Source organism: Girardinichthys multiradiatus, chromosome 3 (genome assembly GCF_021462225.1).
Source record: "Girardinichthys multiradiatus isolate DD_20200921_A chromosome 3, DD_fGirMul_XY1, whole genome shotgun sequence".
Lineage (NCBI taxonomy): Eukaryota > Metazoa > Chordata > Actinopteri > Cyprinodontiformes > Goodeidae > Girardinichthys > Girardinichthys multiradiatus.
This window is the reverse complement of record NC_061796.1, coordinates 9,225,583-9,241,487: the sequence shown is the minus strand read 5'-3', so window position 1 is coordinate 9,241,487 and position 15,905 is coordinate 9,225,583. Positions and strand designations below refer to the sequence as shown.

Here is a 15,905-nt window from a genome sequence, read left to right as displayed (position 1 = left end):
AATCAATAAATCAGTTAAATTATGGGGCAATTCAGATATAAATAATTGATGTTTTTGTTCAAAATCTACTTTAATGTTGATGTGCTCTTTCTGAGAACAGAATGCGTCGAAGGAAAATGAAAGGACAAAACTGTAGTACAAAATACAAATAGGCTAAAACATTTGGAAGGACAATTATGAGAAGCACAGAGTTGTGGGAGGGGAGCACACAGAGAGGACGACACACAAACACACAGACTTTTCTCCCTCCAACAGATTCCATTAAAAGCAGATGGCATCAGAATTATCTGATGTCCTGTCACTGTCTTTTTATATGCTAATCCAGCTCCTACACACGTCTGAGTCTCTTTAATCAGATATCAGGTCAGAGAAACTAAATCAAGCCGAGACAGCCATGCTGCCAGGGAATTACAATACCCCCAGACAGGTAGTCATACAGGGAATGTATCAATACTCTTAATGTCATGCGATTCAGGCAAAGCGTGGTGTTGCTTTCATTTCTAAAAATGATGTTGATTTTTCAGCGTTACACATTTTCTTTCCATAATATCTATTTATCGCCATTTACTGACAGTCATTTTGTCACTCAGGCCTCATGGTCACTGTTGTTTTCTGCACAGCTCCCATGTTACATGAAGCCATTATTGAGGCTTAAAGCCGGTTCCAACAGTTTCAAAATATTTTTTGAAATGAAAGTGAAAAAAGCAGTGGTGGCATTCAGGTACTAGAATCGTACCCAAAAAAAAGATTGCTAACAAAAATCTATTTGTAGAAGATTAAATACTCTAAATAAAGCTCATCTGTCATGAACTACATCCCACCTTGTTTCCATCTACAGCCAGGGATGTAAAGGTATAATGATGGTGTGTGCAAATTCATCATGGTTATTAATATTTTTGTTAAAAAATATTGAAAGGAAACAAATAATCCCAAGCTGAATTTATTGCAATAAAGGTGGAGCAAGTAGCGTTACTCAATTAACCTGCAGCATAAATGTTGTTGGTGTGATTATTATTAGTATTATTGTAGGAGTAGCAGTAATAGTAATAGACTCAGTGAGAAATGTGAGAAAATGGTTATTTGAAATAAAATACTGGAATAAATAAAGAATCATTTGAATAAAGTATATTGGCCCCTGTGGGAAAAAGAGTTGATTTTTTTCCCCAGAAGTTCAAAATTGAGTAAATGGAATCAACTACTGCTTTTTCTTGTCATTTCTGGGTCCTATACTGGAAATATACAGTGCCAGATTAAAAACAGACACAATTGTGCATTAATTGATAACAATTATAAAATACCTTCAGCTTGAGATAAACTGTAAACAACTTTCCCACTTTGTACCATTTTCACTCTCCTTTGTGTATATAGTTTATGAAAAGAAGAGGCAAATAATTAATAACCTCGTTATTAACTAAACCAATCAAAACATGGCTGACACAAGACCAAAGAACAGGCAAAGTTCAGGTTAGGAAGTATGTCATAATATTTATCCTCAACTACTCATCATATATCAAGAATAATGACAAGAGAATGGACGCAGTCCAACCAAAATTGTAAAATGAGTAGCATCAAACAGCTGAAGACCACACAACCGCTCATGGAGCCCTGCGATGATAGATTTATTGAGTTCAACTGGGGAAACCATAGAAGGACACACGTGTAAACATTTGCAAACGCGCAGCAATCATCAGATCTGGAATGCCGTTGTCTGTCTGAAAGATTAGAAGAGCCATCTGTCAGCCATGTGGAACGCAACTGATTATCAAGAAACTTCACACACTTCTCCCTATGTGCATGCATCAATGAGCCGGAGTGTTTGATCAGCTTCCGGGAGGGAGAAACTCAAGTCTGTATCAACGGCACTGAATAAATAACTAAAAATATAATGAACATAAACATCTCCTCCTTTAGACGACCCCAAACCTTTTCATTTGTTATTCCCATCTTGTTTACCACTGTCCTAAAACTACAACACTAAACTCAATCACTCACCTTCTAACACAGAGTCACACACAGGACAACAGGAAATTACTAGCGGCCATGTCTGATGCTTAATCAATGTGTTGCAATCGATCTCTTTCAAGGCTAAACATTACTTGTATTGATGCTGCTAACTTCACTCCGCATTGATTTCTATTGCCAATGTAACCACAGGATGAGACGAGAGCAAGGTCGACGAGAAGTTCACAGCCTTAAAGACAAGTAAGACGCATCAAATCCAACCTGTAACACAAGCGGTCAACAATGAAGCTCAGTTATTACTGGTGTAGACGGTGCCTTGTACTGAGCAGAAACATTCACGGCTTAGTCTAATCTGTGAAAGACCGCATACTTATAATCGTCCAGAATTTCTATCGGGTCAAACGTTTCATAGTCAAGCTTCTCCAAGTTAGTTTGTCAGCTTGCTTCTGAAGGATGGTTATGATTCAAATAAATTCATAGCTCAAATTATACAAAGCTTTTAAAGACACTTAATTATCTGAGGTCCTGCGAGTAAATCTAGAAGACATGTATTTATGTATGAAGGAACAATAAGGCAGAAATTAAATTCATACAAAGGACAGAGGCTTTGTACTATTGTTGATTATGTAAATATAAGGTTAAACTAATACATCATTAATGCTAAAATACACACAAGTAATAAGTATTGTGAGGACCTCTGACAGTCTTACCCTAGTAAGTAATTATTTTGTTTAAAATGCTGACTGAATGTTACACACTTTGTGTATTCAAACCTCACGCAGACACATTGCCCACTTTGGTCCACACACAGAGGTAGAAAATGCTTTTATTTCAGCAGGTGGGCTAACATGAACATCCACACGTAGCGATGCGGGTCATCCATGCTTTCCATTTCAGCAGGTGGTCAGTGAGTAGACCCACTGATGGCTGAACATTGAACAGCCAAACAGAAAGGGGAGGTCATATTCCAAAAACAAGAGCGAAAAACCTCAGGGGTGCTTTAAAAAGTCATTTCAAACATGTCCCTGAGTGCATAAATATCACTTGCCTTCGTTTTATTCCAACATGACCCACATTCCAGCCAGCAGCCTTGAATCCCACAGTAATTACAAATGTTTTAAGCTTTAATTCCCTTCACATGAGGAGAATTACATTTGTTTTCCTTGTTGAGTTGAAATGATAGGGAAATCAAAGAGGTGATGGAAAATAAAATAAAATAAAATAAAAAAACGCAGGACAGGATAATTATTCAAAAATGAAAAAAAGAACCAATGAGATCAGTGTGGTCGGCTTCTCTGTTAATGAAATAATAAAAGCTCTCCAACTCTTTTTGCAAGAAGAAATGAATTTCATTAAAAACTATTGTGTTGGTGTAATAAACACAGAAAACATTGAGTTCAGGAGGTGAAACAACTTGTTTATTTCTATGCATTTATTTCTAATAAAATCATGTGGCCTTCACTAAACGGTGTTAATTCTTTGAATGAACTCAGCATGGATGACACACATCTACGCACTGCTGTTTGATGACCGAGAAACATAAAACAGAAATATGGCTGCTTCATATGAACCTCGGTTTTTAAGATGCAGCTGATGGGTGAAAACAGACTGACGGCGACACAAGACGACCACTAGTGTTCAGTTTTGCAAACCTGTTTATGGTAAGAACTCTAAGACATAAATGATTATTCCTGCACAATTATACCTGTTGTGTATGAATAGACCACTGATCTAAAACACCGAAGGGTAGACCAATATAATCAATGGAGCCTGGGTGTTGGATGACTGATAAATAATATCTACCATAAGGAGTAAGCAGAGTTATTCTGCTTTGATCAGAGGCAACAACGCCAAATTTCATTTGAGTAAAGTGGACCATTAACTGTGTCACAACCACAATTAATGAAAATAACGTATAATATAAAATTGACAGCAAAACTAAAAATAAATGAATTAAAGTATTTAAGTGATTTGAGCATTTTATGACTATTCATCTCCACAATAAACCCAAAATAATCGACTACAAAGAGAATAAGTGATACAGAACAGCTAAGGTCATGGGTAGCCACGGTTTGTTTACAGGTATGAAATGGAAATGCAAATTGCCAAAAAGGGCACACTGACCCAGAGCAGTTTGGTATTCCTAAGACATTTCTGTGAAGGGTTGTGGGACAAGACGCTTCCTGAAAGATGCGGACACAGTTGGCTACTTCAAATCAGGAAGGAAAACATGGCTTAGTAGAGCTTTCCTCTAAAGGCAATGGCTTATTTTATCAGTCTTTTAATCAGTATTTAGTTTTTGTTTGTTTTAAATATGCACTGTACAGTTTTTTGTAATGGTTAAATTACCCTCATCCATCGTCATATGGATGCCCACCGAAAGAACGAGAACCTAGATACAAGCTACCAAAATGAGTTTCTCCTGAAGGGTGGCGGGATTCAGTCTTGGATATATGTTGAGGACCTCGAAGCAGAACCCCTGCTTCTCCGCATCAAATGGAGTGAGTGGAGGTGGTTTGGGCTTCTGATTAGGATGCCTCCTGGGCCCCCCCTTCTGGAGGCTTTTCAGGCGCTCACTGGGAGGAGACCCCGGGGGACGACCCAGAACTCGCTGAAGTGACTATGAATCCTGTCTGGCCTGGAATAACCTGTGATCCACAATATCCATAATTAATATCAGCAAAATGAAGCTCATCTTCAAACCTTTGGTGTGCACCTATATATTTTTTATCTTTTCCTTCATCCAGCTATATTCACCACGATTCTCTCAGCTCCTACCTTGTCCCATTACTCACAGCCTCTCCATACACTTCCCATTATATCCTTTTGAGGAATATGCAACCCCTGAGCAACAGTGTTCCTGCAAGGCAAGAGGTTCTCTCAGTAGGTAGCCTCCAAAGCTAATCAGAAATATGTTTCTCACCAAGTCAGGAAAATAAAGGGGTCTTCCCACCATCCTACATCATTTATCTTTTGCCTTCTTTGAAGACACTAAAGCCCAAGTAAACAAATGACTGGACTCAGGGTGGACTGGAACACTCATTTATGGTTGCAATCCCTTTTCTCTTTAATATTTGGAGTTTGGAAAACAGAAATGGGATAACCAACTAGCTGATGGGAATATTACTCCACTCAGCTGTTGACTTGGCCAACCTTTGTCTTCCAGTCATGTTAGAAAAATAAGAAAACAAAAAAGGCAAAAATTCCTTAAGTTTCTTTTTTTTAATGAATGCATTATTTTTTCAATGCTTTCTCAAAAGTAATTAAGTATCTCATTTAGTAAGTGTCCCCAAAGTACCTGCTGTTGTTAAAATATAATAAAAAACTAATTTGGATTTGATAAGTCAGTCGGTAGTGTTAAAATTCCTTCTTTGAAAGTAATCAATACAAGCAGGATGGACAGAGTCCTTAATTCCTGCCTTTAAATGATTCCTGGGTTGATGCCTAAACATTAGTCACCTTGTAAGATTCATTAAGTGCACACACCAACATCCACGGGTCTCGGGATCAATCTAATCTCTTATCTATACAGTTGAACCTTACCTTCTTGGTTTACATATGTTAAAAGGACTGGAGAGACACTAAAAGCCTTGGAAATTGTATGTACATGTACAGGAACATTAAAAAAAAGAAAAATGGAGAAACAAACCCAAACGTTAACTGGAAATAAACATTAACTCCTAAATTGTAGTAATTAGTTTCAGTGTAACTACAATGCCCTGCAAAAATATTCATTTCTTCAACATTTCTACATTTTGTCACATTACAACAACAAACATCGTTGTATTATAATAGGACTTTATGTAATAAATCATATCAAAGAGGCATTCAATTGAGGAGAAGCAAGAAAATAATTCATGGCTTTTAACATTTTTTTGCAAAGAAAAAGTGTGGCATGCATTTGTATTAGGCCCCTGTTATTCAAATACCCCTAAAAAAAAACCTGCAACCAATTACCTTCAGAAGTTATCTAATAATTAAGCAAAGCTCAAATTATTATTCTCTGAAGGCCACAGAGACAATATTAGTTAACAAACAGCATCAGGAAGACCACGGACCACGGCAGAAAGGTCCGTCCGGGATAAAGTTGCAGAGAAGATTAAAGCAGAATTAGGTCATAAAACAACATCCCAAGTTTTTATCATCTCACAAATTACTGATCAATCAATGATTGAAAAATGGAAAGGATATAGCAAAGCTGCAAATCTATCAACACCAACACCAAACTGACAGGCAAAGCAAGGAGAGATTTACTAATAGCCAAGAGTCCCGTGGTGAAGGACCTGGAGCTTATGTGGGAGTATTTGTCAACAGGGTTACTATTAGTTGTGCAGCCTCTCGAACCTGACAGAAGGTATTGATGAAAGAAAGCAGCAACCAAGGGGTGCACCAAACATGTAGAAGAATGTACGATTGGTCAGATTAGGTCAACTTTTAAACTTTCTGACTTACATGTAAAACTCTGCAGAAGACCAACAATGCACTTTATCCTTAACATCTGCATGGTGAAACACGGTAGAGACAGTGTAATGCTGTGGAGATGCTTTTCTTCAACAGGGATGGGGGAGCTGGTCGGAGTTAGTGAGAAGATGTATGGAGCTAAACAGAGGACAATCCTGGTAGAAAACTACCACAAACATTGAGCCAGAGCTACAATAGAAAGGTGTAAATCACAGAATATGCACGAGTTAGAATGGCCGAGTCAAAGTCCACATCAGAATCTAACTGAGCATTTGTAGCAAGTCCTAAATACTGATGTTCACAGATGCCCTTCCATCCTGTCTGACTGAGCTTGAGCTAGTTTGCAAAGAATGGGCAAAAAAATTCAGTTTCTGTCAGTAAAGCTTATAGCAAAAAACCCCAAAAGATTAGCTGGTGTAATTACTGTGTTCTACTAAGTTCTGACTCAAGGAGGCTGAATACAAATGCAGACTAATATTTTCAGACTTAAAAAAGAAAGGAAAAAATTAAAAACTGTGTATCATTTTCCTTCACAGTTACAGCAGTAGTACATGTTGGCCTATCACATTAAAAACACTAAAGATTGTGGTATTTTGGGATCAAACATCATTCTCATTATTGAGAGATAGTCTGATTCACTCAGTTTGTAGTGCAATGCTTGTTTCTATTCTAGCTTTGCCAGGGAATAACATTACTGGTCAGACTCCTTCACTGCCAGCCTGCTTTTCTAATATGTTTTAACATTACCGCAAGATCCTACAGTCCGCAGTTGATTTTTTTTCTCCTCTTCACTCCCTACATGGATCTCTCCTTCATTCTTCCTTATTCTCACTCTCCAAATTAGGCAAGGTAAGATTGCCTTGACACAGACTCTTTAACTACATAGGAACGGCAAGGGAGCACACAGTGTCTTCCTAAAAGACACCAGGCGATCTGTGTAATCTTGCAGAATGAGGACTGTCGAAAACAGAACCGTCTCTCACACGCTTCCCTTCTACAACTCCAATTCCCACTACGCCGTCAACTGTGTGTGAGAGGAGCGAAAGTCTGTGTGAGCCGGCAGAGCGAGCCGATGTGTGCGGGTATGTATAAGAGGTGGAGTCAGACACAACATAGTATGTTTTCATTGGCTATAACGCTGCGGCGTCTGACGCTGCGTCGTGCACAGACGACCAATCAGATCATTTAGAAACAGTCGTTTTATGAATGAGATAGCATGCATGCAAGGTACAAACACCCGGAGTGAACATACTCTAAAGTGATGTCACACAACTGCATGGAGCTGCAGCGCTTTAAGCAAAAGCAGTACGAAGTCCTGATAGAATGAGCTGAAGAGGTTTAAGCTCTAATATCTAGAGCAGGTTTTATGAGAAATGTGCTGAAGATTAAGTGTGTAACAAGTTTTCCATTTTTAATGCAAGCAGATTTAAGGCGGTACCGGAGGAGCAGTCAAGTGCAAGAAAAAGATCTTTCAAGCTTCTTTTAAAATTAAATTCTTTTACTTTTTCACTTAAAATGCAAAACTGGAAAGCCTACGCCCCTCACATGATCTAATAATGCTGTACAGTAATACTTGCAGATCAGTTTTCAGATCATTTTTGTCTAAACAACTCACACCCGCTCTCTAAAACCCATATCTTCTATCCGCCTGCGTCCAAACCAGGAACTGCGAACGCCTCATTTGGATGACATTGTCTACCAGGGAGTAATTTTGCCTAACCGGTATGTAAAATCCTAACTGAAGAGCTATGTGTGCGGCTGATTGTGCAGAGGCTGGGAGGGGAGAGGGACCAGCCAAAAACAATCAAAATATCTTAGTGTGACTTTCCATGAAGGGTGTGTGTGTGTGTGTGTACATGCTATTCAATAATGTCACTATTTGGCACACTGATCTGCTACTCAAATGAGGTTTGTTTGAGCTCTTGCATTAAAATTGGTAAACAGTGCCCTCCTTGGTTCAACACAGGAACAACACTGGATGAAAAACAGTCCCCCATGTGCTGAGACAATGAGGGTAGACAGCAACATTACAGGTGGGTTACTTTGACAGCTACAGAACACAATGTTGTAGTATGTTTAATTCAAAATACATTAAAGATTCAAAGAAACATGACGACACTAAACCTTACATGTACAAAAGTACTTAGAAATACTGCTTATAAGAGCCACATGGGGTCCTGTTGGAGAATTAGTTAAGAGCAAATTGATTTAAAAAAAAGACACCCCAATTTCTTTAAATGAAAGACCACCCTGTGTTCATTTATGTGTCTTACATGTTAGCAATAATAAAACAATAATCAAAGGTGGCCCTGTTTTAAATAATACACAAGATCATGTTAAAAGGTTCAAGTTGAAAATCCTAAAAATATGAATAGGTGTTGTTTTTCAGAAGTATGACCTCATCCTGATACTGCAGAGATGTTTTCTTTGAGAAAAATCTCCTACGTGGGCCAAGCCTGCCCCCTACAGGCTGACGTAAGAACTACTACTATGTCTCACACCAGGTGATGTCATAGTTTGAGAGAAAGATTTAGAGTTGGGTTAGAGAAGGAGACAAGGGAGGGCAAGGATGTGAAAGAGAGAAAACAGACGCAAAGAATGAGAGAAAGGAAGAGATGATGTCATGTTTTCAGTGCAGTGAAAGCTGTCTTTGTCTTCAGTCTCATTAAAATGTGTAAAACCACGATAGAATGGAGAAAACAATACAGAGGTAAGGTCTGATTTTCTTCTTTCTATGATTGTAGGCAAAAAAAACAATCTAATGTTTAATCTGGTCAATAACAGCATACTTGACCATGGATGTGAGGCTTTTATGCAACCGCACTTCTTTACACTACATACCCTTGTAAACAGTCACCCTCAGCACCAAGTGTAACCTTCACTGATGCTACACAGGACAATATTTTTCTCTCATATTGAAAAGATGATGAATGAGCGCAGATTTTCAGTTTTTGGAGAAAAAGAAAAGCATCGTTCTAGCAGATAGATGGAACAAAACCTCTTGAGTAAAAACATGACAAAACCCAATTGATTTGGTTCAAGTGAAATTAATTTTAGGCAATGATTAAGTTGTTAAACTGTACCATGAAAAACATGCGCAGCAAGCAGTTTAACAGTATCAGTATTAACAGAATCAGAACTAACCCAAGGACAAAATGTTCTCAAACTGCAGTTCTACATCACAGTAATCTGGGTTGATAAGTAACCGGGGGGGGGGGGGGGGCTTCAGGTTCCACTCTGCTTCTGTGTGACAAAGATGATTTACCCCCCCCTCTGGCATTATTCTAGGACAATTTATACTGAATACCTTGAAAGTCTAGCAATCACTGTAGAAGGTTATGAAAGAGATCAAGAGAAACAAAAAGTATTTATTCTTAACAAATGATTTTTCCTTAAAAATGAAGAATTATGATCTAAGAAACAAATAATTTTCCTAAAGTTGCATTTGTTGCCTTTATACAGAAACTGTAGTAAGGAGACTTTGCCATACAATTACCAAACTGGAGGAAATCCCATGTGGGTTGTAATTTATATCTTTGTTTTTGGTGAAAAGAGTAATTTTAACAACCAGGGTTGCATCAAAAAGAAGGTTACTACTGTCTTCAAAACATCATTTCCCATCATTCATTTGGCCACAAAAGCTCTGCCACTAAATAAAAATTTAAAAAAAACCTGCTTGTACAACACGTCTCTGTTAGTCGCACACCTACCTACCAGCGCAGGGAGACAAAGACATGCCAGGGTGACAAGTATGTACTGAAATAATTACCCTAAAACAGTGAAAGTAATCAAGCAAACGTAAAACAACAGTCAATAACAGAACTTGTTTATGTGGTCTGTATGATTATCCGAGATGTTTTAGGTGACAGACCAACACAGGTGGACCAGGTTTCTGCAGATTTGCATTTATGAATCTCGTTCTCCAGAAGATGGACGGAGAAGTGCTCTTTTAGTTGCTCAGATACTGTTTTATAACCCGTCTCTGCTTCCCTCGTTGGTCTTCATGATGCCGCTTGTTCACTAATGTTCTCCAAACGACCTCTTAAGGCCTGGATTTATAGTCTGATTAAATTAAACACAAGTGGACTCCATTAACTCATTTGCAACTACTGATGCTAATGATTGAACTGTATTTTATTTAATGGTATCAGAGTAAAGGGGGCTGAACAGACATGTGTAGGAAGTAGGAAGGAATTTTGAAAACAAGTAGAGTTCTCCGCCCACTTCCCATGAACTTTTCATTCACCAAATAAAATCCCAATAAAATTATTTTATTGTTAATATCGTTGTTGTTGGAATGCAAGTTATAATGGGTATAAACACTTTTAAAAGTTTAACTACACATAATTCCTTCGGATTTTGCTTTGAACTTTCAAACTGAAACTAGAAGTTGAAACTTTTATTTTATTTTGATGAGAAAAATGTTTCCACTTCTTTAAAAAAGGACATTATCAAACTACTCTTTAGATTTGTGAAATTCTCTATAAAAGTGATGCTGCGCAGGTTTAATAATGCCAAGGAATTTCTCATCCAGGTATGATCCAAGAGTTCAGGTTTGCAACTCCAAACCACAACAGAGTCCTTCACTGTGAAAGTGAATAGATTTAAAACAAAGAAACAAAAGCATTTGAATTAATCAAGCTTTATGATTATGACGCCAATGATTTCACGTATAGTTCTTAATACCTCTATCACACTACTGCATATCTGCCAAGCATTTCAATATTGTTAGAACTCTCCAGGATCATCTTGCATCAGGTTGTAACAAATTATTCTGGACGTGTCGGAAAATGATGTGACATGAGTGTCCCAACACCGGCACGTCTTCTGCAGATATATGCTTCATTGCTACATAAATTCAGCTGCATCTATTGAGTATTATTATTGTTTAATTACATGCTACCCTTTGCAGAGACTGTCTGCACAGATGAAGATTCCCTCACCTCCATATGCTGAACTGTTCAAACTGAAGGCATCCGAACACACTTTCTGGGTTCCCCCTTAAACCAGCTAGCTTGACCACCTAGGCGCGGTCATCGAGCATTAAAACGGTTTGTTTTTATTAAGACTTTATGATAATGATTGAGACTTCTAGAATAAAAAAAAAAATTCAAACGAGTTTTTAGTGAAAGGGGAGATTAACTGAAAGTCCAGAAACAGTTTCTCAGGTTCTTATCACAACTAAGATTGTTTTTTTAAGGGAGCCATTTAATTTCCTACCATGCATGTCCAGTTTTCACATTTTATTGAGGACACCATGGTGAGATACATTACAGCACTCTCTTTTTATCTTTATCACTTTATTACAGGCACACAGTAGGGTTTTTTTTCTGTGCAAATATCTGTTATGAATTAAGTACAGAAAAAAATGGAACCTTCCCATGAGAGCAAATTGAAAATAATTCCACGCTTAGATCTAATACAAATGCTGAACACTATTAGGACCCGCTATAATTGGGTGATTACTGCAGAGTCCTGTTTCAAATCAGAAGATTAGGCAGAAACTAACTCAATTCAGAGATAAGAAAATCTAATTTTGTAACTGCAAACTAACCTTATCTAACAAATAACACTGTAATACACCTGGATTTTCATTTGCACGGAACTTTCAGTCAGCCAGGGAACTAATTGTGTACTGAAATCCCATTATGAAACACACTTTATGCACCTAGAAACAGAGAACATCTATAAATAGAAAACAAGAGCCTCAACTTTCCTGTTCCACGTTTAAACAGACACTTCTGTAGCGTGACTAATAACGCACAAACTATCAAACTCCACCAGATGCTTGAACAAAAAATCTGCTTCCAACCACAGGAACAGGTGAGACACCACAAAGTGAAGAGGAATTGTGTGAGAAAGATGCATGATATCACAGAAAATCTCATGGGAATAAAAAAAAAAGAAGCTGCAAAACAAAGGAAGGTGGAAAAGATAAAGAGATCAGGGGTTTAAATGACCAGATGAAGGAAAAACGGTTGGCTCATGCTAAGGAGGGTATTGTGAATAGAGTCTGTATGTTTGTGAATGAATGGGTACGTTTGCATTTTTGGAAATATGTGATTAATGCCCCTAAATGGCCTTGGAGATTCCATGAGAAAAATGCCTAAAGGATAGACTCCTTTTCTTCTTTTGTCTTTAAAAAACACACATACATGCTTCTGCTCATAAAGAGGGAGAACACAAGAACTATCTCTCCATGAAAAATACAACTAATCACACATAACCTGGTAAATAAATACAACTATGATCAAGAACATATGTCTAGTTTCTATGCAAAAGGCATGCAAATCTTAAAATGAAAGGAGGCATTCTATTTAGTCAAGTTCTTTCAAGCATTTGTTGCCTGCCAACTGTAAAGTCTTGTGTATTTTTAGAGGAATTGCTCTGTCAACCTAGAGCATTTGGACAACAATAATGAGCATTTCTAAAAGGCAGATATATATTTTCAAGTCACAAATCAAATTGTATGGGGCTTAAAGGATTAGCAAACCCTGAACAACATAATAAATGCCCAAATAGACCAATAATTTCTATAGAAAATACAGTGAGCTTGTCAAGTGTGTTATCCAACTAGAATAATACACAGGGTGCTGATAGATAGCACAACACTGCCCTCTTGTGTTCATTAATATTATTGACATAGGTTTTCTGGGTGAATAATGCTCAAATTTAGCTGCTTATGCACATCCACAATCCACCCATCTCTGTGTGGATCTACCAGTATTGTTGTGTCATGTTGCTTTCTGACATCGAGTCAATCAATATACCAGATTTCTTACCAGTCATCTTGTATCCGCTGGCTGCAAGCTGTCCAGCCATGTACTCTCCATCCGAGTTATTATGACTGCAGCCCCATGTCTTCATCCAGATCTTTTGGGTGCCAGGGATCAAACTGAAAACAGAAAACCATTAATATGTATTTTATAGCATGCCAAAATTATGAAAACTGTATAGCAGCCCAGCCTTGAATCGTGACTGCCTTCAACCAGCTTTAGATCCAATAGCCAAGTATGGGTACGTTGTAAAAAATTAGAATATCGTGAAAAAGTTCAATACTGTTTGTCACTCATTTCAGAAAGTGAAACTTATAGACTAATTACACATAGAGTGAATTTTTCAAGCCTTTATTTCTCGTAATGTTGATGATCATGGCTTCCCCATCCTGAAAACCTAAAATGCAACATCTCAAAAAATGTAAATATGTGAAACAGTTAACTACTGGAAGCTCGTGACGTTACACCCTAATCAGCTTACTAACTTAAAACACCGGCAACAGTTTCCCGAGCCTCTGGATCAGGTGTCAAACTTCAGTCCTTGAGTCAACACACCTGAATCACATATTTAGGTAATTAGCAGGACTCTGTAGAGTGTATGAGGAGGTAATTCAGCCCTGTATCCAAGCACAATCATAGAAAGTTGAGTGGAAGAAAAAGGTGTGTAGGAAAAGGTGGCAAGCTTCATAGGAATACTAATTAAGTTTTCCCGCAGGTATTGGCGCCTGCCCACACTGCCAAAGGTACCAAAAGCTGGTTCAATGACCATGGTGTTACTGTGCTTGATCAGCCAGCAAACGTCCCTGACCTGAAGCCCATAAAAAATATATAGGCTATTGTCAAGATCAAGATGGGAGGCACCAGACCCAACAATGGAAAAACATCTGAAGGCTACTATCAAAGCAATCTGGGCTTCCATTACACCTCAACAGAACCACAGGCTGTTCACCTCCATGCTACGCTGCAATGATGCAGTAATTCATGCAAAAAGGAAGCCAGGTATTTAGAAATAAACACTTTCCAGAACCCTGACATTTCTGTTTAAAATATATTTTTTGTGTAACATTAACATTTTCTAAAACACTGAATAAAGGGTTTTCATTATCTGTAAACCATAATCATTAAAATGAGAAGAAATAAAGGCTTGAAATATTTCACTCTTTGTAATGAATTTATATAAATATACACGTTTCACTTTCTGAAATGAGTGACACAATTTTGAACTTTTCACCATATCCTGTTTACCTGTGGCTTCAGTTTATATTGATCAAATCTTTAAAGGAGGTCTGAATAAACATAAATCACCTGTCTGCTTGGAGCTCCTCAGTGCTCAGAAGCTCTTTCTTCTTTCTTGACCTTGGCATAATATTCTTTCTTGCAGACTGTCTGTCTTGAGGAGTGGGGTCATTGAAAGACACCATGTCTTCAATGTCTTCAATCAGAGAGTCACTGGCGGACGGCATGGTGAGCTAAAAAAGCAATTATTGGGTAGCACAGCATGGATTTAAAGACTCACAGACACTTAACACCTGAGTTGAAATTCTAGACCCTACAATCCAAAGCTGAAAATTGAACTGAAGTCAACATACCAACATTGTGTATGAATGAGTATACTAAAGATCTGAATGGCAGCATGAAAGACAAAAAAAAAAAAAGATCAGTAACATACATTTATTAAAAAACACAGATTCCTACATCGGATGCGTTGTCTTGCCCAAGTACACTTCAACAAGTGGTGGAGGAAGCTATAATTGAACCAGCAGCTTTTTTATTAGCAAACAGATTTTCCATCCTTCTGACCTGTTGCTCAGTTGACTAACCAAGGCATTAAATTAACAGGCAATCTAAACATCTGGGACAAACTACTACAGTTTTGGTGATTTAGTCTGTCTCACTCTCACTGTTTATTCCCAGACTGGGAGGACTTATGGTTTTCTTTTTGTTAAAGAGTTGTTTTTGACTCTGTATGTTTTGGGACCACTGCCATGCTTTAGAATACATTCAGATTAGATGTAACCTCATTACTGTGGTACTTAAGGGATGGCTAATAGTTCAACCTCCAGATCTACTGTATATTCAGAACTTCTTACCAAACCTGCAAGGAAACTCCAAGCTTCACTGTTGGGTGAAAATATATATTCTGGCAGCGGTCCCAGATATCTCGATTTTTAACTTATATGTGTAGAAAGCGCGTCGTTTTTATCTCCACTCTTGGTTTTTGGGTAAATCAGCATCCCCTGGTTTCGATGCACCAAAGGCAGCTGTGGTCTGTAACCAAAGAAATGTTCCTTCGCAGCTCTACTCACTGAACCTTAAAGCATCTACACTGATACAAACACATGTTTCTGTGAAGACTTTAGTAAAGACTGAAAAATATTCTACTTTTCAGCACCTGTTTAGTGAAACAGATTGATTATGATTTGCCTACATGGAGAGTATTTTGAGTTCACATATTAAACAAAAAGAATCAGATATGTAATTAATATGATATATCTTGGAATATATATCTCTATCTATCTATCTATCTATCTATCTATATATCTATATATATATATATATATATAGATATATATATATATATCTATATATATATATATATATATATATATATATATATATATATATATATATATATAGATATATATATATATATAGATATATCTTGATATTTATACAGGGGTTGGACAATGAAACTGAAACACCTGG

At 37.5% G+C, this 15,905-nt stretch overlaps 1 protein-coding gene across 2 annotated transcripts in view; it reads right to left on the bottom strand.

Moving 5' to 3' along the window:
- cdkal1 (CDK5 regulatory subunit associated protein 1-like 1) overlaps positions 1–15,905 on the bottom strand; it is a 281,503-nt gene that overhangs the window by 261,122 nt on the left and 4,476 nt on the right. For both annotated transcript variants that reach the window (XM_047361870.1, XM_047361871.1), the window contains exons 2-3: positions 14,505–14,668; positions 13,206–13,318 (exon numbers count right to left, since the gene is read on the bottom strand). In XM_047361870.1, the coding sequence (XP_047217826.1) occupies positions 13,206–13,318; positions 14,505–14,662 (271 nt within the window). In that variant the 5' untranslated portion in view covers positions 14,663–14,668. The remainder of the gene's footprint in view (positions 1–13,205; positions 13,319–14,504; positions 14,669–15,905) is intronic.